Raw genomic sequence first — 24,437 nt, 5'->3', positions numbered from 1 at the left:
TTCCTCTCCTTTCTAGATTTTTCTTCCTGTCTTTTGCTCCACTCCCCTGTCTGTGCCAGAGCCTGGTGAGCCATGCCAAGGACGCTGCCTTCTGTTATGGTCCTGTGGCTCTGTCCAGGATATCCTCAGCCTCGCAGGACAAGCCAACTCCTGGTCATGGAGGGCACCGAACCCAAAGGAAAAGCATGCATGGCTGGGGCAGGCTCTCACCTCACCCACAGTCCATATGGAAGGAGACATCCCTTGTATGGCTTATTTCACTTTTTAACTTCAGAACAGGATGTGTTTTAATGGCTCAGGGTGTGTCTACAGGAGGTGCCAGGGCCAGGGTTGGAGATTACTGTTCTCCTGAAGCATAATGGAAGATACCTCCGTTGACCAGGGCCCCCAGATTTGAGGAATATATAGGAAGTACTTCTGGGTGTCTTACCCAGTTTTCCTTGCTGGGGTTCCTTTCCATTTGTTCTGATACTGTTTTTAATGAAGAGGAATAGCAACTAACCACTGTTGTCTACTAGTTAACAAAATCTGAAACCAAATCAACAAATGAACATTGCAGGCTCAAGTTCAGTGTCACTAAATACCACAATGAGAGTTAATTACAGTTTACTGTTGTTGCAAGTTCCTGAACAATTGTTTCTCATGCAGACCTAGTTACAAACACCAGTTAAGATGTATGCAATCTAACAGTCTAACTGTGGTGTGAGAGTAACACCCGTCTCTGGCTTGAGGCCAGAACTTATTGATACTGTTACTAAATGAACAAAGTGCCTTTCCTCAGAAGAGTAAAGGTCATTATTTGCTCATTTGCACATGATATCTTTCGAAGGGCGTGATCTTTAAATGAAAGTTACCAACACAGTTCTGAGTGTCGTTTTTTTCCCCCACTGAGAAACCTGTCACCTCTGCTTTTGAATGGAGGACAGGGACCATCCCTTAATATAGTGTCTATTAAGCTGCTCTACACCCAGTGGGTCATATTAAAGCTCAGTAAGTAAGGTAATCTTTACAAATGGAGTCAGGTAACTAGCTGCTGTCTAGGTCTTCTCTGACATGTCCAGAAAATGGTTTGAAAACCACACCAGGCCTCAGCTGCTGGTGTTTCTTTTTTTTTTTTTTTTTTTTTTAAATTTTTTTAACGTTTTATTTATTTCTAGGAGAGAGAGAGTGACAGCGTGAGCAGGGGAGGGTCAGAGAGAGAGGGAGTCACAGACTGAAACAGGCTCCAGGCTCTGAGCTGGCTGTCAGCACAGAGCCCGACGCGGGGCTCGAACCCACGAACCGCGAGATCATGACCTAAGCGAAAGTCGGACGATTAACCGACTAAGCCACCCAGGCGCCCCAGCTGCTGGTGTTTCTAAGCATAGCTGATGCCTGTGGGTGCACTCCCCTCTAGTTCTTACCAACACAGTGTAGTAGATCTGAAATATATCCCCACACTCGAGCGTGATGGGTGCCTGCTTCATCCCTGCAGTCAGCCTGCGGGTGGGCAGGGAGGGCGTGGATGGGAGCCAGTTGGCAACTTGGCTGGGCCAGCAGTGCTGCTGACATGGCACATTCTGTGTGGACACTCTGCTTATGAGGGAATTGTCTTCAAGCTTGCTTCCATGCTCTAAGCTCCTCTCTGAGACTGTTCGCAGTCGGGCAAGCCACGGAATATGGGCCCTGAAGCAGAAACAGCAAGGGAGGCGTGAGTCTTGGAGAGTGTTTCCCAAATTGGGATAGTCTACAGTGTCACCCACGAGGCATTTTCAGAAACCCAGTCTTTCACCCCCAAGATTCTGATTGAGTAGATCTGGGCCATGGCCAGGAGCTGGTGTAGTTTGAAAAGCTCCTCAGGTGGTTGTGATGATTAATTAATGTGGGAGCCAGTGACATCACCCTGGATGTCCCATTCCAACCTCACCCCTGCATAGCAATGCCCGTCTTCTCTGTGGCCTGAGCATCTGCTGAGGATGTGGCCCCAACTCTCTCCTGCCCAGTCTCCAGGGCTCAGGACCTACTTCCCAGCCCCCTGCCCGCCCCGGCACTGTGAGCTTTGGATACCACCTAGAGTGTCATCATGATACAGAGGGAACAGATACAGGCGGGAATGCAGAGGCGTATGTGTTTGGTAGGAAAAAAAAAATAAGAATGAAGAGTATGGAACCTGAAGAAAGCAAGAATAAGGGGGGATTTCATGAAGAACTTCCAGTTTGTAAACAAATGTTCTGCAGATTGGTTCTCTTTTTCTGTGGACTAAAACATCTGGAAGGGGTCCAAACTGAAGCTAGAGGCTTGTAGGGTACACTCAGATATAATGTATGACCTAAGGCGACGAGACACAACCAGGAGGGGCTAAGTGTGGCTGCAGTGTCTCTGTCACAGAGATCGTCTTGATTAGCGCAGGATGGCTCATGGCCTCCTCGCCTGGAGGCAGAAAGATGGGTCGGAACACCACTGGGCATCAGTCACAGGCTAAAACTCTTCCCTGTATTGCTTTCCGTGAGAAAAGCTGTCCTCACTGGCACGTGCCCATGAGACATGTACCTATTTTTCTTAAAATGTGGAAAGGTCACCATGAACCCTTTTGCATTACCTCCTTAGGTCTCGGCACTGGTGACAGTGGGCTCCTCTTGTGTGGAACTAAGTGGGGTGCACTCCAAGATTAAATACTCGGTCCCAACTTTGCAAGCACAGAACGCTACCAAAATGAGCTAGGCTGTTGTTTGCTAACAGGTATTCACCCACTGAGTCCTCCTTGCACATGAACCCCATGGGCCAGGCTGACCTCAGCGTCGGAGATCCAGTGTGGAACTAGACACAGAAGCTTCCTGCCCTCAGGGAGCTTATGTTTTCCTGAAGGAGACAGACGGGAGATAAATAAGCAAGGTAACTTCAGATAGTGAAGAGATGTGATTGAGGATGGAAAGGACCAGGGGATGGACTGAGGCCCTGGGACAGACCTCGTGAGGGGAGGGTGCTAGAACCGAGAACAGGGGTGTGAGCAGAGGGCCCAGCTGGGTAAAGAGGTCAGAGACGAGTCTGACAAAAGTCTTCGGGTAGAAGCCAGCTGGCGTGTTCAGTGAACAAGCAGGAAGGCAAGGGACTGAAATGAAGTAAGCAAGGGATGGAATAAATGGTAAGAAATGAAGTTTGAGAGGAGCCAGAACCCAGATCATGTCAGCCTTGGAGTCTGAGACAGGGTTTGAATGTACTCTAAGTCCATGGACATTTGGCATAAGGCCTTTATGTGATGTTCTAGCTGAGGTTATATATTAAGGCCTCCCATATGGTACTAGGGGAGGGTGCTGATGACTTCAGTTCAGACTCCCTCCTTTTACAGGCAAGGAGTCCTGACAGGGTGTCAGTATAGAAGGGTGTTCCATTGGGAGAATGAGTGGGGAGGGTCTGTCTCCAAACCAGATCGAGGCAGTGCACACAGTGGAACAGTGGGGACCAGGGTCAGGGAAAAAGAGGAGCTCAGCCCAGCACTGGAACTCAGGAAGGCCAAGGCAACAGCAGGCTGGGAAACAGAGAAAGTGAAGCAGCAAGCTGCGTGGGGAGCCTAAGAGGGCAGAATAAGCAGGCTGGACCTCAATACGGGAGACAGGGAGCCAGAGTCTGTTTTTGTATGTCTGCTGGGTAAACCAAGCAGTGGGAGGATTAAAGAATGTTTTCCATTTTAGCCACAAATTACACTGCATTCAGCACTGGGCTTCAGGCATGCCTGCAGACTTAGGTGCCGTCCCACATGACTGTCTCATCCTCCTTTGCCAAGACTCCCCTCCTAGATTGAGGCCCTGCCCCTAAAAGTCTTTATCTCTAGACTCTCTAGATGGCTTCGGGCATTAGTCATGGGTAAGTCCACAGGGCTGAGGGGCAGGAACTGTAAGCACAGCCCAAGAGGCTGTATGTGCTTGGACTGTGGGGAGCAAGACCAGTTGGGGGTGGGGAATGCTTGGGCTCAGTGAAAGGAGGGACATGTACTCAAAAGCTGGCCTTACTCTTCTGGTCAGGCCGTGAAGGCTTCCTGGAGAAGGAGCTATTTTAGGAGAGAGAACTAAAGAGAGAGAGGATGGTAAAGTTTGTGGGATCTCTGTTGTAGATGTTTTGAGAGTTCTTGAGTGCTCACCCAGCAGAGGGAACATTGAACAGCTGTGTCTGAGGGCAGAGTGGCACCACAGTGGCAGAAGGAGGCCCCACAGGATGGTGGTGTAGCTCTGGAACAGGAAGAACGGCCCCTGGGTCTAAGTTATAGGAAGTATTCCCCAAAGTGAATTGGGGCTCCTTTGCTACTTTGACAAGGAAACCTCACCTGATATGTTCCAGTCATGGCTAAGGTCCCTGGTAGATGAAGCCATAGGAATGATGGTAATAATATTAGGTGACAAATACTGGGTTCTTGCTATGTGCCAGGCACAGACCCGTACAGATTCCCATGTGTTACCTCATTTCATCTTCCCAGAAGCTGTCTTGTACAGTTGCCACTGTTTTCAGTGTCATTTATAGACTCACCCTATGACTCAGCGATTCATTTCATCTTCACAGAAGCTGTCTTGTATGGGTGTCACTGTTTTCAGTCTCATTTATAGACTCCTTACTCTATGGCTTAGCAATTCCATGCCTTGGTAGTTAAAAAAAAAAAAAAAGTTAAATGAAAACCTATGTTCACACCAAAACCAGTACACCAGACTTACTCACAGTGGCTTTATTTATAAATCACAAGAAGCTGGGAACAGTCCAAACATCTCTGCTGCTGATGGGTAGGTGGACCATGGCACATCCATACAATGAAACAGTACTCAGCAATGAAACAAAACAGACTCCCAGGGATGCCGCACAGATGAATCTCAACTGCCATGTGGTGAGTGAAGGAAGTCAAACCCAGAAGTCTCCATACTATTGGAGTTTACTTATATGGCATTCTGGAAAAGGCAAAAACTAAAGGGACACATGGCAGGTCATGCCAGGAGCTGGGGATCAGGGAGATGGACTGCAAAAGAGACATGGTGGGGGGTGGGGGGAGAATATTGAGAATATTGAGTGAATTATAATTATTCCTTGTCCTGATTGTGGCTTTGGCCACATGGAGGTATATGTTTATCACAACTCATGGAGCTGCACACTAGTAAGATGAATTTTGCTCTATGCAAATTATACTTTAATTAAAAATGAAAAAAAAACAACTCAGGGATGATTGGCCGCTTTTCAAAGCTGCTCTCCAAGGATTTTGTTTAAATAGTATTCTCACCTGCTACACTGTCCGTGCTCTCGTTTCTAACTACTCAGTCTGCCGAAAGGGCACCTTGTTGGTTTCAAGTGAATATCGCTGCAGCACTGTTTGCTGATTGGAGACTTGGAAGTGGGAGCCACAACCCAGGGACAAAGACCCAAGACAGCAGAGACAAAAAACATACCAGACGACAGTTAGGCTCCTATCCTAACAATAGGCACATTAGCTAAGTGCTTCCTAATCCTTTGATACCTTTGATATTACCATGAAGTTGATGAGATCTTACTTTTGTATGCCACCGCCTTACAGCTTGGCTTACAAAGCTCTCACAAGGCATTCACTCCTGATCTGCACAATGCTTCTGCCACTTGGGTGGGACAAGTGTTGTCATCTCCATTGTTAAAAAAAATAGTGGGGGAGAGGGAGGGAGGGAGGGAGGCAAACCATGAGAGACTCTTAAATGCCAAGAACAAACTGAGGACTGATGGGGGGGAGAGGGGAAGGGGGGTCATGGGCATGGAGGAGGGCACTTGTGGGGATGAGCACTGGGTGTTATATGGAAACCAACCTGACAATAAACTATTTTTAAAAAAGAAGAGGGAGGTACTGAGAGTTCTCACCGCTTTGTGTGGGTGCACTGGTTTGGCCCTCTCCATAGGCTGGCTAATCAATCTAAGATACATGATAATTTGGTGTGATATTACTATATCACTATATTTTACAAACAAAGAATATAATTACTTTATAGATGACAATACTGAGGTTCTAGGAATTTACCAAGGAATCTTGACTAGTAAATATTAGAGCCAAGAGTTAAACTCAGATGTTCAGGTTCTAAGCCTACTTCTCTTTTTCTTATCCCATATTCTGGTAATGGGGCTTTTCTGTGTACAGCATTTAAATTAATGGCATTTTGCCATGAGTCTTCACCTCTTTAATGTGCCACTGAGTGGTGAGTTGTAGTTGGTTTCTAGTTATTATATATAGAAGCTGCTTTACTCACTGTCATTTTTACTAGTAACTTTGGGGGCAACCTGCAATCTTTTTCTGGGCTCTTGTGTTTGAATAGTTGTTGAATGTACGAGAACTGTATCTATGTTGGAGGCTGTGACTTTCACAGAAAAAAGGGCTCATCAGTGTACACATGAGGGGAGGTAACTTGTCAACAAACACCAGAACATATATATCAAAATGAGTATTTTTCTTTCTAATAGCTGCATGGAGAAGATACCCAATTCAATTGCTTTATGTCTCATTTTTATTCAAAATAGTAATACCAGATTCCTTACTAGGATTAGCCCCAAAGTCCTTTGCCTTGTTTCCTTGGTGGTCTCTGAGCTCCTTCCGGGCAGGGAGGATCCTTCTCCTCTCTGTGTCCTCAGGTACCCAGCCCAGAGCACGGCCCTCCAGAGTGCTCAGACTGTGTTTGTTGAATGAAACTGAACCAAAATTCATTTTCCAGGACCAGAGTTGTCACTACTGGGTGGAGGCTGGTCCACAGACATCTTAATCCCCTTTGATCTTTGGCCTGAAGAACGTGGATAGCCACCTGGCAGGAAACCTTGGCCAGAACTATCTCAGATGCCTGACTTTGTCCACAGGTTTATTATTCGTTCCCTACAATTGTATTTTCTTTGAGCCCATTTCACCTTAGCCACATTTCCTGCTCCTTGACTTGTATTTCCCTTTCTGCTATTCCAGAACTGCCCAGCTGTGCCCTGAGGGCCACTCTGAGTGTCCTTTCACCATCATTGACTGATTTTTCTCAGTCCTTCCCCTCATATCATAGACCAAGCATAAGTTTACCTACCTCTCCTTGCCCTGCTCCTTGCTGAGGAACCCCACTGGGGAGGAACTGGTCCCAAGGGAACATATCACTAGAATTTTTCTTGATCAACACTGATATTTCAGAACACCCCTGGTTTGCTGGGGTTTAAGGCAGAACTTCTTACCTCTAGGCCAGAGAGCAGGAAAAGAGAGAATTATCAAAACCTTCCCTGCACTGAAGGGGCCTCAGGAAGAGCCCACCACTCTCCACCATATTTCCATTCAGAATCTCTATTGAGTGTTATTATCCGCCACTCATCTTCAGTTTTCTGTAGCACAATCTCAAAGTAAAATATCACTGGTAGGAGTGAAACTAAGAATTAACACCGAAGGAGAAAAGTAAAGGAATGCTACTCCCTCTTAATGTTGGCCTAATTGAGAATATGAACAAGTCTTATTACAGTCCTAATAGGAATACGTTTATATGCCCCCATCTGTTTAGAATGGTCACAACCTATATAGTTAGTTACCTGTTCTCCTTGTGTAATGGAAAGTCTCCTGGGCCTGGCGTCTAGAGCCTGGTTTGTATCATGCCATCTCTGAAAGATGAGTATCACTTACTATGTCATCTGGGAATGACTGGGCTAATCACTGAATGGCTTCTGCTCTAACCCTCACTTCCACCCCCATTTATTGAGCCAGCTCAGCCCTGTGCTCAGTTCTGATGTGCAGTGAGAAAGACATACACTGTTCCTTTCTCAAGTAGCCCACAGCCTCACTCCCTCAGATAACCCTCTCTCCCAAATGGCAAGCGATTCCTGAAGCTTTTTGGTGTGGGTATCCCTTCTGTGTCATTAGATCACTCCCAGTACAGTGATCATATACCCTTTCTTCTGTCTTCCCACCATGCCTGGCACCAGGATCTGCACACAGTGGGTGCCTACTCAGTTTTAGAAAGAAGGTCTTTAGGCCAGGAGGGCCCTTAGCCTACAGTACAAGCTCTCACAGGCTAGATGACACTGTTGCTAGAGCCAAAGCAGGTGTGTTCTGAAGTAAGGGGCAGGAGGGAGGAGAAAATAGAGCAGGAGACTGGGACCGTTCACTTGCTGAGTTTGACTCAAACATGTTGCAGAGACACAGGGGGATTCCTGCCTTGCCAACATGGAGTGCTTTGCTGTTCTAGGACATCTTCACCAATGTGGCTTCAGAGGGTCTTCCCCACAGCCTTGGTAGTAGGCAGGACACCACCAATTCTAATTTTATAGAATGGCAGCTCAGAGGAGTCAAGTGCCTGGGCAGAAGTTAAGTGGCAGCTAATCGACAGAGATGTCTGCCATCCATACTCATTGGTATCGCCCTGCCAATGCGGGGCCCTAGAGTTTGCCCAAGGGGGACAGACTGATCGATGGCATGGTGGTCCCATGAGAGTGGTCTGGGTGAACTGGACCCATTCAGTCTGAGGGGAAAAGGTGGGTTTCGCAGACAGACTGACTGCAAGGCATCAGCCTAACCTTTGCCTCAAAAAGTTTGCTTTTGCTACCAAGAGAGAACACAGTCATTTCAGAGGAAGCAAATGATCACATATACAGGTTCTTTGAAGAACAGTAGTTGTGGGTAATTTGTACACTTACTAGGATCTATGGTGAATGGTTGATGTTTTATTTAATGAATGATTTATTTGGGGATGCTGCTCTATGGGTCGAGTTCTGTCTGTCATCTGTCCATTGCTTTATTACGTTCACATATTTTTCATTAAAATGAAACAAAGCAAATAAAACCATCCTGTGCCATAGGCAGAATGGGTGTCGTGACTGTGCCCATTTTACAGAAGATGAAATAGTGAGTCAGAAATGTCAAGACCCAAGTCTGAGAGCACACAGCTGATAACTAAAACGTCAGCTCAGTTTGATGCAAGATCAAATCTTGTCTTCATTTCACCTTGGTTTTTCCAAGCTAGGTAGAGATCATAGAATTAGGAGAGCTTTTGTGGGTATCAGAGACTAAGAAAACACCTATCTAGAGTAATGAATGATGAAGGATATGCAAATTGGTGCAAATTTGAGAGAAAATTGATATAGCTGTTTGTGCCTTCTGATTGTTTGTACTCTCCTGTTTCCACAGGATGATGAAGATAAGCTGAACTGGAAAGATCGTTTCCCCGGTTACTTGATGAACTTTGCCTCCATCTTGTTCATGGTAATTTCCTTGATGGAACACCTGCCTATGATTTATGCATGTAGATCCTGTAGAGCAAATGGTATGAGTGGGTTATTCTAGTATGCTGTAGGGATAACGAGGAGCTAATAGAGATGAAGCCTCAGTCCTGTCTAAATGGGGAGGATCTTACCTGATAGTGAGGCCACTGCTGGTATCCGCCATCTCAAGAGGGAAAGGTGATTGATTCCCTTGGACCTGGGATGGAGGTCAGTGGCCTTCAGTGGCTACATAGGGGGCTCTGTCTTCCCAGCCTTGAGCACAGGTGTTTGAAATCGGAACTTCCAGGGGTGGGTTTTGAGGGTAGTGCCTTCCGCATTGAGATAGAAAGAAGTAATCCAGGTAAGATGACTGCAGAATTGTGGCAGCCTGTTTGAGCTGTGGGCTGGCTCTCCCTGATGGTTCGTGGGAGAGAAAAGAGCCTAGAAACCACAGAAGACAGCCAGCTTTGGCTCCACGAGCCTGATTCTTTTACCTCCCTAGAGTTGCCATGTCTACTTCCCTAAGTTTTCCCTTAGAGTTTGGAAAAACCTTTTCAGAAGATGCAGATGGTCTCTATATCAACAAAGATAAGGAGTAGGTCTGTGATTCAGGCTCAAGTCAGATCAGAAAAGTGGCAGCAGGTCATTCTTGGGAGCCAGGATGGGTGAGGCAACAGTGAGTGGAGTAAGAAGACCTCAGGAAGGTAAAGCTCAGAGGGCTGAGCTTGGCTCACTGAGACACCTGCCCCCTCTTTATGGGTACATTTCTTCTAGTGTTCAAGACTGGAATCTGCATTTTACAAAGAGAGTTGTGGGTTTGGGGAGGGATTCCTTATTCCGGAACTGAAATCACAATTATTTTCTGGACCCACTAGCCAGAGGTAACTCTGACCCTGATCTGAGGTTATTATTACCATTATTGTGGCCACTGTGATCACTGGGGACAGGAGACATGTCTTAATCTCAGTATTTGAAAAAGAGAAGGGATCCTAGGCACCATATATTTCCACTCCTCATTTCACAGATGAAGTATAGAGATGGTGGGTGCCTTGCCATAACTTAGAAGTCTGTATTTGTTACCTTCTCATTGCTTAACAAGAACAAGGCATGTAGAATTTATTAAAGAATTTGTGGTGAATTTCAGGGTGTTATGCTGGAATGATATAAAGTTTAATTTAGCATTTAAAAGCCTCCCACAATATACATCACTGAGTTTATTCATTCATTCAAGAAATATTTAATGGGGCAGGTGGGGGAGGCACCTGGCTAGCTCAATTAATTGGTGGAGTGTGCGACTCTTTTTTTTTTTTACCTTTTTTTAATGTTTTTATTCATTTCTAGGAGAGAGAGAGAGACAGTGTGAGCAGGGGAGGGTCAGAGAGAGAGGGAGACATAGACTCTGAAACAGGCTCCAGGCTCTGAACTGGCAGTCAGCACAGAGCCCGACACGGGGCTCGAACCCACGACCATGAGATCATGACCTAAGCAAAAGTCAGACGCTCAACCGACTAAGCCACCCAGGCGCCCCTGGAGTGTGCAACTCTTGATCTTGGGGTTGTGAGTTCGAGCCCTACATTGGGTGTAGAGATTACTTAAAATAATATCTTTATGAAACATTATTATAAATATATTTAATGTGTGCCATCTATGTGCTTGACACTGTTCTTAGGCACTGGTGTTGGAGGAGAAAATAAAATAATCCCTCCTTTAAGGAGCTTACAGATGACAAATACATACATAAATAAGAAAACTGATAAGTAAAATAGACTCCTGTCTCCAGTAGTGGTAGGTTAGGATATTAGTAGCACTTCATCTTGCTGAAAATAACAAAAAACACTGTATGAATGTGTTTTTCATTCTCCTTAAAAGCAGAGGGTCTGGGGGCGCTTGGGTGGTTCAGTTGGTTGAGTGTTCGACTTCGGCTCAGGTCATGATCTCACGTCACAGTTCATGGGTTCAAGCCCTGTGTCGGGCTCTGTGCTGTCAGCTAGCTCAGAGCCTGGAGCCTGTTTCAGATTCTGTATTTCTCTCTCTCTCTGACCCTCCCCTGCTCACGCTGTCTCTCCCTCTCTCTCAGAAATAAATAAAACATTAAAAAAATTTTTTTAATTAAAAAAAGCAGAGGTTCTGACAGGTTAGTAAAGAATACTAAGTGATTCCTTTTTTTAAATATTTTAATGTTTATTTATTTTTTTGAGAGAGAGAGTAAGTGACCCTGTGAGCCAGGGAGGGGCAGAGAGAGACAGAGACACAGAATCTGAAGCAGGCTCCATCCAGGCCCTGAGCTATCAGCACAGAGCACAATATGGCGTTGGAATTTGTCAACCGTGAGATCATGACCTGAACAAAGTTAGATGCTTAACCAACTGAGACACCCAGACACCCCAATACTGGGCTATTCCTAATATGGATTCACCTAAGGGAAACTGAGAACCAAGAGACAAATACCTGGGCATTAGTACTGCTTTTACTTTGAGGACAATTTCCCTCTAAACAAACTTAGGCTTTGGTTTTGGTGGTTTTATGGTGCAGGGGGGATGGAAATCAGAGGGTATGGCTCACTCAAAGTGGAGATGCTAACAGGAAGTTCTCACCAAGTTAAATTGGAACACCACAAAAAACCACACTCTCAGAATAAAGGTGAAATAGAACTAAACCCACCCCCTCCCCACTCATGGAACTGTAGAGAATACTGTTCTGGTTCTAAGTAGAACAGGGAGAAAAAGGGAAACAAAACCTTGTCTCTAAAAAGTGGTCATGATGATCTCCATTGTGGGCTTAAAGCACAGTCTGTCACTTGAGGGGACTGGGGAACCTTGGGCTGTGAACTTGGTCCAGGACATGTAGCAATTCCAGGTGCCCAGCAGAAGCCAACTCAAGTTCTCTCTGTAGGAAGGTATATTTACACCACTCCTCAAAAAATCCCACAGAAGATTTTTTTCCAGGACAAAGAAGAGAATACAGTTAAAAATAATTGTATAAGAAGCTAAAGCACTCTAAAAAGGAAACCAGTGGGGATAGATAGCAAAGACTAAAGTTATTGGAAATATAAGTCACAAGTTAAGACCTCCAGTTTGCAGTACCTGCAAAAAATAAGAAGCTTTTTAAAATGACCTAAAGGGGCGCCTGGGTGGCTTAGTCGGTTAAGTGTCCGACTTTTGCTTAGGTCATGATCTCACGGTTCGTGGGTTTGAGCCCCGCATCGGGCTCTGTGCTGACTGCCAGCTCGGAGCCTGGAGCCTGCTTCAGATTCTGTGTCTCCCTCTCTCTCTGACCCTCCCCTGCTCGCGCTGTCTCTCTCTCTCCTAGAAATAAATAAAACATTAAAAAAATTTTTTAAAAAATGACCTAAGGATTTGAAAACCAGCCAATAAGTCTTTTAGAAATGAATATATATTGATGAATATGAATATATAATTTAATAATGTATGTGATATGAATATGGACATGAATATATAGACATAAACATAATATTACATATACATATACACCATGGATGGGGTTAACAACAAATTAGACGTAGCTAAAGAGATAATTTGTGAACTACAGTACAGGTTAGAAAAAATTGTCCATAACACAGCAAAGGGCGACAAAAGATTGGGAAATTAATGGGTTTGAAAACAGACTGAGAAGATTTTACATGTATTTAATTGCACTACTTGAAAAAGAGGTGAGAATAGTAATGAATCAGATACACTAGCCAATGGTTTCCTAATTGGCTAATTCTACTAACAGAATTCCAATTTGAAGATTGAAAAATCCCAATGAAATTCTAATAGGAAAAATAAAAAGAAATCTACATTTATATTCATCACAGTGAAATCATAGAATATATAAGACACAAGAAAACTCTCAAATGTGTTCAGAAATCAAAAGACAAATAACCTTCAATGAAGAGACTGTTCAATTGGCCATTGATTTCACATAGCAGTTGGAAGTCAGAATACTGTGATGCACTGTCTTCCCATGCTGAAAAGAAAACACTTGATAATCCAGAATTCTATACCCAGGAAAAATATAATGTAGAAATATTAGAATAAAATAAAGATGTTTATAGTGAAACAAAAACTGAGGTTTGCCAGCAGCTGAATCTTTCACTAAAAGTAATCCTAAGAATGTACTTCAGATGTGTCCCATATGGAGAACCATAGTTTTAAGACGGAATGAAGAACAAAGTGGTAAACACATGGGAAAGCCTATGCATACCTTGACTGTGAAAACAATAATGATGATGTCTCATAGGATTAAACATAAGGTAGAATTACAGTGTACGCAGTAATAATAACATATAAGTTGGGTGGGCACTAATGGAACAGTAACATTGATAGGTCTTTTTATTTTCTCCCTGACAATTTATATGGAAGCACAGAGGCTAAGAAGGGTCAAGACAGGCTTGAAGAGGAGAAAAGATGGCTATGCTGCTCTACCAAATGAACATTTACTATAAAGCAGTAGTAAATATGACAGTGTGTATTGTTGCCAGGATTTAATTAGACCAGTGGGAAAAAAATAGAAAGCCAAGAAATCAGAGCCATGCAAGTGGCACTGCTTATACTTGGAGAAAAGGTGGATCCAAAAGAATTTCATCATAGGATACAGAACAGAGGAAAGTCCAGGCAGACTTTAAGGTTCTTGTCCTGAGCAATCAAAGAAGCTGGAGTTATCCCTTACTCCAGGATAGGGATAGGGAGGAATTCTGGAGTTGCCTTCATGATGGAAATAAATTTGCAGTTCAGAGGAAACCTAATCAGATGGTATAGGTGGTATTTACAGTCATGAAATTGTATGAGATCACCAGGAGGGTGAGGGTCGATAGAGGAAAGTCCAAGGGTTGAGGCCCAAGACACTGCCATGTTCAAGTTTGGGAACATGAGGAGGACCCAAAAAACAAGATTAAAAGTAACAGCCAGAGGATTGTAGGGAGTCGTGGAAGCCAAGAAAGTATTGCAAGGGGAGGGCGATCAATTATGTCAGATGCCAGTGATTGGTCAGGCAAGGGGAGTGGTGAAAATAGAAGTTTGTCTACTGTCTGAGAGAGGAACCGGTATTGTCACATTGCTGTCAACAACAAATAGGTTACCACACCACCAAGGACAAATACAGGCATACCTTCATGTTATTGTGCTTTATTGCACTTTGTGGGTGTTAGATTTTTTACATACTGAAGGTTTACGGCCACCCTGTTCTGAGCAAATCTGTTGGTACCATTTCCCCAAAGCATTTGTTCACTTCTGGTCTCTGTGTCATAGTTTGGTAATTCTTGCATTATTTCAAACGTTTTCATTATCATTACATTTGTTATGGTGATCTGTGATTAGTGATTACAACTGGCTGAAAACTCAGATGGTGGTGGTGGTTAGCACTTTTTAGCAGTATTTTTTAATTAAAGGATGTATGATGGGTGTTTTCAGACATAATGCTACTGCACACTTAATAGACTACAGTGTAGTGCAAACATAACTTTTATATGCACTGGGAAACCAAAACATTCATTTGACTTTCTTCATCATGGTAACTTGCTTTATTGTGGTGGTCTAGCACTGAACCTGCAACACTCTTGAGGTTTGCCTGTACTGAAAACTGGCTCAAAGGTGGGTCATCTCCCCAAAGTTCTCTCTCTTTTTTTTTTTTATTCCACGAAGGCCTCCTCACTGGTGTGGAATTTTTTGTGTGTTGTTCAGAAGTAATATATAATTATATCTTTGATCTTCCCTTTCCCCAACCCCACCTGACTCCACATCTCAATACAAATGGGAGATTCTGTATAGGAACTGAGAACTATTTGCTGTGTCTCTCTCTATGCCTGGGGTCCCCCACCTGTCATCAGCCAGTGCTCTGAACTGGACCATGTGAACAGAAGCTAGGAAGAGAGTGATAGGGATAGAGCGGGACCCCTTTAAAGATCACCCCTTGGGGCACCTGGGTGGCTTAGTTGGTTAAGCGTCCGACTTTCGCTTCGGTCATGATCTCACAGTTTGTGGGTTCAGGCCCCGCGTCGAGCTCTGTGCTGACTGCCAGCTCAGAGCCTAGAGCCTGTTTCAGTCTGTGACTCCCTCTCTCTCTGACCCTCCCCTGCTCACGCTGTCTCTCTCTCCTAGAAATAAATAAAACATTTAAAAAAAAAAAAAAAGATCACCCCTTTACAGTCAGGCATGCTCGGGTTGACAGAAAGAAAAATCAATGGCCTCCTTATTTTCAAAGGTGTTCCAGGTTGGACAATAAGTTACATAGTCTCCTACCTATTAGATTTTTAAAAATCTTTATTTTATGATAACTTTTCCTCATTTTTTTCATTGAAAAGAAAAAAAGAAAACAACCCTCTGTCTTCTAAAGAAAAGGGCTTGGCCTGCCCTAGAACAAGGTGTGGAGTGGCACTTAAAGGGGTCGGGCCAGTGTTTCTATAAAAGTGGGGTTTGGTTATATAATTAGGATAAAGCCAAAGGCACACACTACCACGTACATGAGTACTGAACGTCCTTCCCTCCTCCACCCCCTGTGACTAAACCTTGGCAGAAGAGGCCAGAACCATGGCCTTGGGGAGGGTTTTAGGGATGCCAGTCTGCCAGATCAGCTGGGGATATTTTTCATGGGATGGTGAGAGCAAAACAACACCCCGGTACTGTGTTCCTCTTCCCCAGCTGTGATGGTGGCCAATGTGGGCCAAGGTGAATTTTCTTTTTCTCCAACCCAATGTGTAGAGCTACAACAGTGTTTTTCCTTTTTGAATTAAACCTCCTTTGTTTTCTTTTTATGTGGGAGGGGATTATCAGAGAGTGTCCTAGCTCTAGAGCTAGGTGCCTGAGCTTTCCTTCCATGCCCAAGGTAGTCATTTACTTCCACTTGTGTGTTGGGGACCAGCCATCAGAAACCCTCCTCCGTCACCTGCCTTATTGTGGTGGCCTCCACAGGTCATCAGACTACTGAGGTTCCTGGCTGCCTCAACTGATACAGCATGTGACTCTTGATCTCAAGGTCATGGGTTCAAGCCCCACAGTGGGTGGAGAGTCTACTTTAAAAAATCATCAGCTTGCTGATCTTTTTAAAATCTATATCAAGTCATGTCACTCCTCTGCTCAAAACTCTCTTAGGCCCTGCATTTCCTGAGATGTAGAAGCCAGCATTCTTGTGCCATAGGACTAACCCTCCTCCTCTCCACACCCACCTCTCCCTTTTATTCTCCTTTGGCCACCCTCTGCCTGACAGCCCCTTCCCTCTGATTTCCCTCTTTAGGGCCTTACTGAAATATCACCTCCTCATCTATGCCTTTCCTAAGCGCCCTGTTGTAAATTACAACCTATCCCTGTACTCTTGTTTTGCCTATTCTTATAGTAGTTATAACAAATAGATATACTATCTATTTGATGTAACTTAGTAGTTTGTTGTCTGTCTTTCCCCACTAGAAGGTCAGTGCCACGAGGGCAGGCACTCCTTGCAGTCTGTTCACTGCTATATCCCTGACACTTAGAGTGGTGACTGGCAAATAGAAGGTACTCAAGACATATTTTATGAATGACTGAATGAGAAAGCAAGGTAATTAATCAGATTAATAAGTTTCCAGGAACAACCTATTACATCAATGATAAAATCGATACTGTGTGTGTGTTTTAAAATTGAGCTACTATTATGTGTTCTGCCTCAGACTGGCTATTCTCCCACTGGTTTAGCCCAGATTGCTTCTGACTTGTCTGTTTCTGCTTGCTCTTTTTTTTCTTTTTTCTTTTCTCCAAGCCTTTCTCCTAGGAAACCGTCCCAAAGCTACTTCCGCGGGATTTTCTCTGACTAATCCCCCTCTGCTCCGCTCGGCGCGTATGAAGCTCATGAACTGAGCTTGTACTCTGTCCAGCTGCTACTAGACTCATCCTTGTACATGTGCAGTGGTTTACTCCACCATGATGCAGGATGCAAGACCTGGAGTGTGGGGACCAGACCTTCTCTCCTTCCTGTCTCTCATAGCATTAAATAGGACTCTGGAGTCCATAGCCTGACTTCCATTGCATTTTGGCTGTGTCCACAAGTAAAGCTATGGGACCAGAACACCAAAAGCAATGGAGACCGTGGTAGTGTTCCCATGTGCTGGGGAGCTAGGGTCCTAGAGCCAGGGACCAGCATATCTTTACCAAATGAATTGTGCAGCGAGGCACCACTGTGAAAGGGCATGAGGCACAAAATGCAGTACAAGACCAGTCCCCACTTTTGACCTATTTGAGGGGGAGACTGATCACAAACATGAAATATCCCCAGCACATATTTCCTGAATTTACCAAACAAAATCAACACTACAGCCACAGTGGTGAAAATAGTGCTGGATTTAGTAATAGAGGACCTGCCTTCTAACATCAGGATAGGATGGGATTGTAGACGTGGAAGCCACAGAGCAGGGTTCAAATCCTGGACAGTTAGTAAATGGCATCCCCAAAAGGCATATTTTACATGACTGTTGTAAGGATGAGTGCTCATGAAGACGTGCACTGAATAAAAATGGAGACGGCACCACTGTTAGCATCCCAGCTTTGCCAGGGCGTCCAGACCTTGGGCTGATCACACTCCTGCTTTTTGGGCCTCGGTTTCCTCTTATATGAGATTAGAGGCTAGATGTGGATGACCTCTGAATGCTAAAATCCTTTAACTCCTATCAGGATCCCGGAAACTAGGGTTGTAGTCTGTGCCTTGTGACATTGAGCAAATCACTTTACTTTTCATGCCTGTTTGCTCATCTACAAAGTGCTCATGGACTGGGCTGGGGTCCTCCAGGCTGATCTAGCTTGAGGACTCCCATGTAACTTGTGGGGACTCTAAAGGACAGCTCCAGACCTGGTTTCTGTAGTGGAAGGGAAAGTCAGGAGCTGAGAAGCTAGGGTAGCACAGAACAGCCCCAGTGGGCTGGGGAGGGGTGTGCTGGAGGTGGGGCCGAGGAGGACAGGAGGGTGGGACAAGGGACTCTCCTAAGTGAATAGAGCAGTGCCTCTAGAACTTGGATAGGAATCTTGTTCAAGTGCGAATTCTGAGCCAGTGGGTCTGGAGCTGCGCTGGAGATTCTGCAAGTTGACCGAGCTCTCGGCCAATGCAGCAGGCCCACGGATCACACTCTGGGTAGCAATAAAGAGTTTTCTTCCTTCCCCAGTTTAGCAGCTGGGCCTCTTGGATAAGAATAGAAGCCGATCTCCTTCCCACTCATTCCTGCATGCCCCACCCCCAGGACCCTAAAGAAAAGGATGTTTTTGCCATTGTTGTTTGCCCCCGGTCATTCCCCCAGACCCACCCCCCAAAACGCTCACACATTCACTCTTTGATGCCCTGGCCTCCCCCAGCTCATCAATACTTCCATCACTAGCCTTCGCTGCAAAAGTGATTTTGGGGGAAAAGAATCTCACACCACGTTTTCCAGGCCGTTACTGTCTGGCAGTGACCATCCCAGAGGAACAGGAAGTGAAAATGTCTACATTGTTGGAGAATTGTGATGTCATGTCCAGCCTTTCTGACTTACATGGTGCTCATTCCTCTGTCGTCCTGTAGGCTGGGGCTCCTGCCGTTCCCACCCCCACCTCTTGCCTCCGAAGAGGGTCTCTCACAGTGTCCTCCCATGTAACCTCTCCTCCACCCCAACACACGCACGTGTGCGCACACACCCTCTACGCAGAGAATGCTGCCATCCTGCCTGCCTCCTTTTTCACACTGTGGCCCACAGGGCAAATGCTAATATCTATACAGCACACGGGAATAAACAGCTGAGGCTGCCACTAGCACATCCCCGGTTTCGGCACCCCTGGGCGCTCCCCCCAGAGATCTGGAGGCATTCATACCTTGACACATCTGCAACCCATTCCCCATTCGTCCACCAGTATCCTGCATGGTTTGCAAAGCATTGCTTGAGCCAGAGCTCCCTTGGTTCAACCCCCTCTCCTCCCCTCCTTTCTAGGAAGGGAACATGTTGTCTAAGATGGTTTGTATTTTCAGAGGGAATCTTTTCCCTCCCCGTGTTTCCATGTAGCTCTCCACAGCCAGCGCCAACACGCCCCCATCCCCTGACTCCAAAAGAAGTACTACCTGAACAACCTCCTGTGCAGAAACAATTCTAAGAAGGCTGCACTTGACTGACACAAATTAGAGTTTTGCTCTGAGCAGGTTACACACCGAGACATTCGATCTCCTACCTCTGCCCGAAGAGATTACGCAGGGCGCTTTCTTCCTTGTACTTCATGGAAATGGCCCTCCCCTGGCTCTGATGGGAGAGGAGAGGGCCTGGCCTGGGAGAGTGAGTTATTATTCTTAGGTTCTAGAAAGAGGAAATGGGGGGCCCTTAGAGGTCGAGCGACTGGTAAGCTTTCCTTTCAACCTAACAGCCGGAGATTTCTGCACCAAAAGAGAAATCCGAGTCCTCCATTACAGTTGCCTGGTAGAGAAATCTTAGAGTGATATTTTGTTCACCCTGAGGACTGAGAGTCTGCAAATCTCATGCCTGGTTTATCTCCCTTTATTCTTCTATGGGCAGCCTTCCCACATGTACCACATGAAGCTGACTCACCATTTTTCAGCTCAGACACCTTAGACGGCACCCTGTTTCCTTTCACTGAGAATCCAGTTTACCTCCCATTATTCCCCCTGATCTGCTTGTTCCTCTGTACCCTCAGCCCTTTCACTGAGCATGCAGTACCTCTCAGGTAGCATTCACTGTAGTTTAAATAAGAGTTCAGCTCACCTCCATGGTCAACTAGAAACCCCTTAATGAAAGAAATCATGCCTTGTGTGTTGTACACACCTCTGCGTCCAGCATTTTCATTCTTAGGATTTTGTATGTTAGAGACCTTTTGGCATTTCATAAAAATGGACAGTGCACCCATTCTCAGAATTTGCACAAGAGTTCAGAGGGTGTGCCGCCCCCTTTCAGCCTACTAGTGGACTCCAGATTAATAGGACCCGATATAGCAAATAAGACTGTTGGCTGAGCAAATGACAGCTGCCCAATACTTGTCTGCTGAGCCTTAACTTTCCCTGTCTCCCAAACAGATTGCCCTGACGTTCTCCATTGTCTTTGGGGTCATCGTGTACCGCATCACAACTGCAGCGGCCCTGTCTCTGAACAAGGCCACACGCTCCAATGTCCGGGTGACAGTGACAGCCACAGCGGTCATCATCAACCTCGTGGTCATCCTCATCCTGGATGAGATCTATGGTGCCGTGGCCACATGGCTCACCAAAATCGGTACTGTATCATCAAATCCCATGTCTGCCCTAGGCCCCCTTGAACGAGGTCAGGTCAATACACGCAAGGTGTTTGGTGGTGGTGACTGAAAATGAAAAAAGAACAGGGACAAGATGCTTTGTGCAGTGCATTTCAGTTGGGAAAAAAGAGGAAGTGCAGTAGTTACGTACTTGCAGGGCCTGCCAGGGGCCTCCCCTCAGCAAGAAATCTTCCTTGGGGCATTCTCAATCAGTAATCTTCCAGCCCAAGTTTATTGCCTTACTGTCCCCAAAGAATCATTCATGGGGCCTATTCCTTTTAGCCTAACCTAGAAGGGAGACAGGTTCAATGCTTCCTGTTACAAATTACAGAGTTTTAGCCTTCCTCATTTTCCCAGGAGTGTTTACAGAGTCAAGAAAGCTCTTGATATTTGAGCCCTGGAGGGTCTTATCTATCCCCATATTGCTGAGGCCAGAAAATCCACACATTCCCCATGCACTGAGCAGACTTCAAAGAGGCATATCAGACTTCCCAAGCTTCAAGTCAGTGAGAAAAATGCGGTGGCCTCAGTATTCAGACGTGTCATTTGAGCCACAACCTGCTGTTGCCTAAGCGCCACTTTTTGGCATTTGTGCTTATTAGAGAGGAGAGAGCTGAGAACTGAGACCCTTTCCTCATGGGACTTATCCTGGGTGGCCCGGAGGCATGCACCTCTTTCCCTGGTTGAATCTGGGGACTGGGGCTGTCAGGCTCTCACTTACCTCAGATAAATTGAATTAATGATTGGATATCTTTAATTCACTGACCAGTTAAAAGCTAGACACTCGATAGGATAACCCCCTCTTCAAGAGAGCCTTCCCTGGAGGATCAGAACATTCCAGAAAGGTTTCACTAATTCCAGTTAAAGGAATTCTTTCAGTGCCTTTCCCTGGCTTGGCCTCTACTCACAGTGGGCATTGACTTTTGGTCTCCATGTGGATATAGCCAAGGTACCATCTGGAAAGGAGTCTCTGCTCTCTTTAGGCATGTGCACATTTGTAAGTGTTATCCATGTTCCTTCATAGGTTTCTTGAGAAAAGTCAACAGAGAATGTTGCTTCAGGATGTTTAGTGGTATGTGAGATTCTATGGAAACACTTAGGGGGAGCATCCTAGGGGTTTGGCGGGGAGCACATCTGAGGTAAGGGCATCAAGTTGGATTGCTTACAGAGAAGTGGTGTTCAGACAGGCAGGTGCAGACGTAGAGGGGAGTGGGCAGAAGAAGAAGAGGTTCACAGCAGAGGAAACAGAGTGAGAAATTGGCAGTGAAGGGAGAGATCAGACCCCTTAGGGTCAGAAAAAGCACAGGGGGGTGTGCACGGGGGCTAGGCTTGTACAATTGGCACAACTTTGGTGCCAGGAGAGCAGAGGGGGCAGAAAGCACAGAGTACAGAAGAAAGAAAACACGAAGCATGTCCAGGATGCAAGAAGAGCCCAGCCTGGTCGTTTCTCTAGGGTCTGCAGCATGTCCAGGGCATGATTGAGAAACTGGGCCCAGAATGTTGACCCAGATCTGATTTTTCTATAGAAGACTCGAATGCCAGGCTGAGGATCCTGCTGATTTTCATAGACAATGGGGAGTGTTTGCCGGAGTTCAGAGGGTCATCCAATAAAAAGTACCCATCTTTCAGCCCTGATCATTGAATATGCTAAAAGTAAGCAAAGGCAGATGTAGGCAAAAGCCAGGATTTCACTTTTAAAGCTAAAATAGGCTACATGGGAGGAAGCAGCTTAGCAGGAGAGCCAGCTAGGCTTCCTAATATGAGATTACAGACATTCATCCCTCCCAGTGGCCGGCAATGGAGGGCAGGGAAGCCAGGCAAGTCTTAGGACATGGAGGGGCAAGGCACAGATCCTTTGCTCCCCAGAGGAAGGGCAGAGGGGGTGGCCAGACGAGACATGCCAGTGTCACCTTACAGACTGACCAATGAAATAAGTTTCTGTCCCCCAAGAGGGGAAAGGATGAAGTGGGAGAGACAGGTAGGGCATTACAACTAAGCACACTCCTTTCACATCATGGAAGCATCAGGAGTGGAAAGGAACATCCCCCATCCCTTTCAGTGGCTCTGACCCCATGGCCCTGGGGATTTTTTTAAGAATGCAACACGATTGGAGCTGTATGTTTGCAGAACTATCCTGGCAGGGACATAGGATGTCACAGAGAAGAGAGGGAAGAAGGCCTAAGGGAAGGGAGATTAACAAGTGTGTGGGCAGAAAGTAGGGAAGAGAGGAACAGGAAATTGGTGATGGTGCAGAAATGTCTTCCTGCGTGCCCATTTGCATTACTTTGTTCCGCTTGTGTTCCACAGCTCTGGAGAGTGGTAGGGCTAGAAGATAGAGCGTGGTCCACAGTCAGGACCTCATTAACAAGGATTTAGTGAGCATCTCCTGTGTACAACGTGGGGGCAAATCCTCTTTGCATTGGGCTGTAAAACACTGTCCACACCTTCCTCACCCAAAAAGTTCAGGCTCCCCCACACTGTGACACTAGTGGCAGGTAAGGAAGTCTGTGCTCTGGAAAGGAGATGAAATCCTAGCAAGTACCTTTTGGTCTTTGTGATAGCGATACTCATAAAGCAGCTTTCAACTTAGAAGAGTTCTGTTATCCCATTTCATCCTCACAAAAACTGTGTGCAGTCAGCAAGGAGAGTATTATATCCTCATTTTACTAAGGCTCAAACTCAGATTCTCCCTCTGAACTGCAGATACCTTTTGCGCTCTGTTGGTGTGCCTTTCTTCCTGACTGGACCGAAGTGATGTATTGGGTCTCCATGCAGGAGCCCATATGGGCCTCATCCCAGGTGCCGCTCTCATCTGCCTCAGACTGGATGGTCTCAAAGGGCTCAGACAGGTGTTTTGAAAGGAAGGGACACTGAATTCTGGAGCCCAGTGGAAGGAACCTTTGAGTTCTGGGCCTGACTCTTTTCCCTCCCATCCCCAGATATGTGGCATTGGGCAAATAGGGAGCTTTTCTGGAACAAGTTTTATTAATCTTTCCTTCATCATTTCCCTCCTTCCTGTCCACTGATCATCAACTGTAGCCTAAGGACTATGCCCTTGTCTTTAGCCTCTATATATGGGCCTCCAGCTTGGTGACCTCCCCACCCAGTCAGTCTTTCTCAGACTTTCTCCTTGGTCTGCGGTAGGGGAGCACCACTCCCGTCAACCCCCACAGACAGCTTCCTTTTGCCCTTGGGTCAAATATAAACTAGTATTCAAGGCTCTTATGTGTGGGTTTCCCAGTCTTAGGGTAGACAAGACTATGCCAGGGTGATAAATCAATCTTAAAATCTCAGGTGCATAATTCAGAGTCGTTTACTTGTTCTTGCTCACGCTCCATGTCTGGTGCAGCAGGGCAGGGGGCTCTGCCTCACACAGCTGCTCAGGGACCCAGACTGATGGAGGCCACATGGACACCGTGGAGGCAGTGAAATGCTCCAGTCTGGTAGTGCCATCCCTCACTTCTGCTCGCAGCATGCTGGCTGAAAGCAGCCTAATTGTGAAGTGGTAGGAAGATGTGTAGAGGTGTGTGGACGTTCCATGGATAGCAAGGGTCACTGCTGCTTGCCCCAGCCAGGCTACAAAGCTTTGGAGAACTGCTCCTCTGTCTTATGTTTCTTTTATGTCCCCTACAAGTGCCTGCCTCACAGTAGACTTGTGAGTTTGCCGATGCAGTTGTTGGTTAAATAAATCTCTGCTTATGTATTCAAAAAATTTTTGGCGAGGGGAATGCCCATAGGCTGGGCATCCTGCAAGCCCCAGTAGAAGCTACCACGAGCATTTATGTGTTTGTTATTTTCTACTTTCAAAAGGATTTGTGGAAACGTTGAGACAAATAAGGTAAATGTAAAGTTGTCTTGATGGGACAGTCACTGAAAGATGAAACAAAGCTTGCAGAAGACTTAAAGTGTCCTTAAGAGCAAAGAGTGTGCACACTAACCCACTCACTGAGGTGGCCGTGCACAGCAGGGGTGACCTGCACACCTTCAGGCAGAGGTATGGCTGCAGAGTCCCCCAGGCCTGCACAGGGACAAAAAGCTGTG

The 24,437-nt window shown here is 45.8% G+C and overlaps 1 protein-coding gene and 1 non-coding gene across 2 annotated transcripts in view; one reads left to right on the top strand and one right to left on the bottom strand.

Moving 5' to 3' along the window:
• ANO2 (anoctamin 2) overlaps positions 1–24,437 on the top strand; it is a 334,204-nt gene that overhangs the window by 248,518 nt on the left and 61,249 nt on the right. Inside the window, exons 17-18 of the mRNA XM_039218383.1 lie at positions 9,104–9,178; positions 20,182–20,377. Coding sequence (XP_039074314.1) covers positions 9,104–9,178; positions 20,182–20,377 — 271 coding nt within the window. The remainder of the gene's footprint in view (positions 1–9,103; positions 9,179–20,181; positions 20,378–24,437) is intronic.
• TRNAK-UUU lies at positions 10,617–10,700 on the bottom strand. Its single transcript has one exon. It is a non-coding gene; the product is annotated as a tRNA-Lys (tRNA).

The sequence above is a fragment of the Hyaena hyaena genome, unplaced genomic scaffold, assembly GCF_003009895.1.
Source record: "Hyaena hyaena isolate Hyena2069 unplaced genomic scaffold, ASM300989v1 scaffold_760, whole genome shotgun sequence".
NCBI classification, from domain to species: domain Eukaryota; kingdom Metazoa; phylum Chordata; class Mammalia; order Carnivora; family Hyaenidae; genus Hyaena; species Hyaena hyaena.
This window is presented reverse-complemented; position numbering and strand designations above follow the sequence as displayed.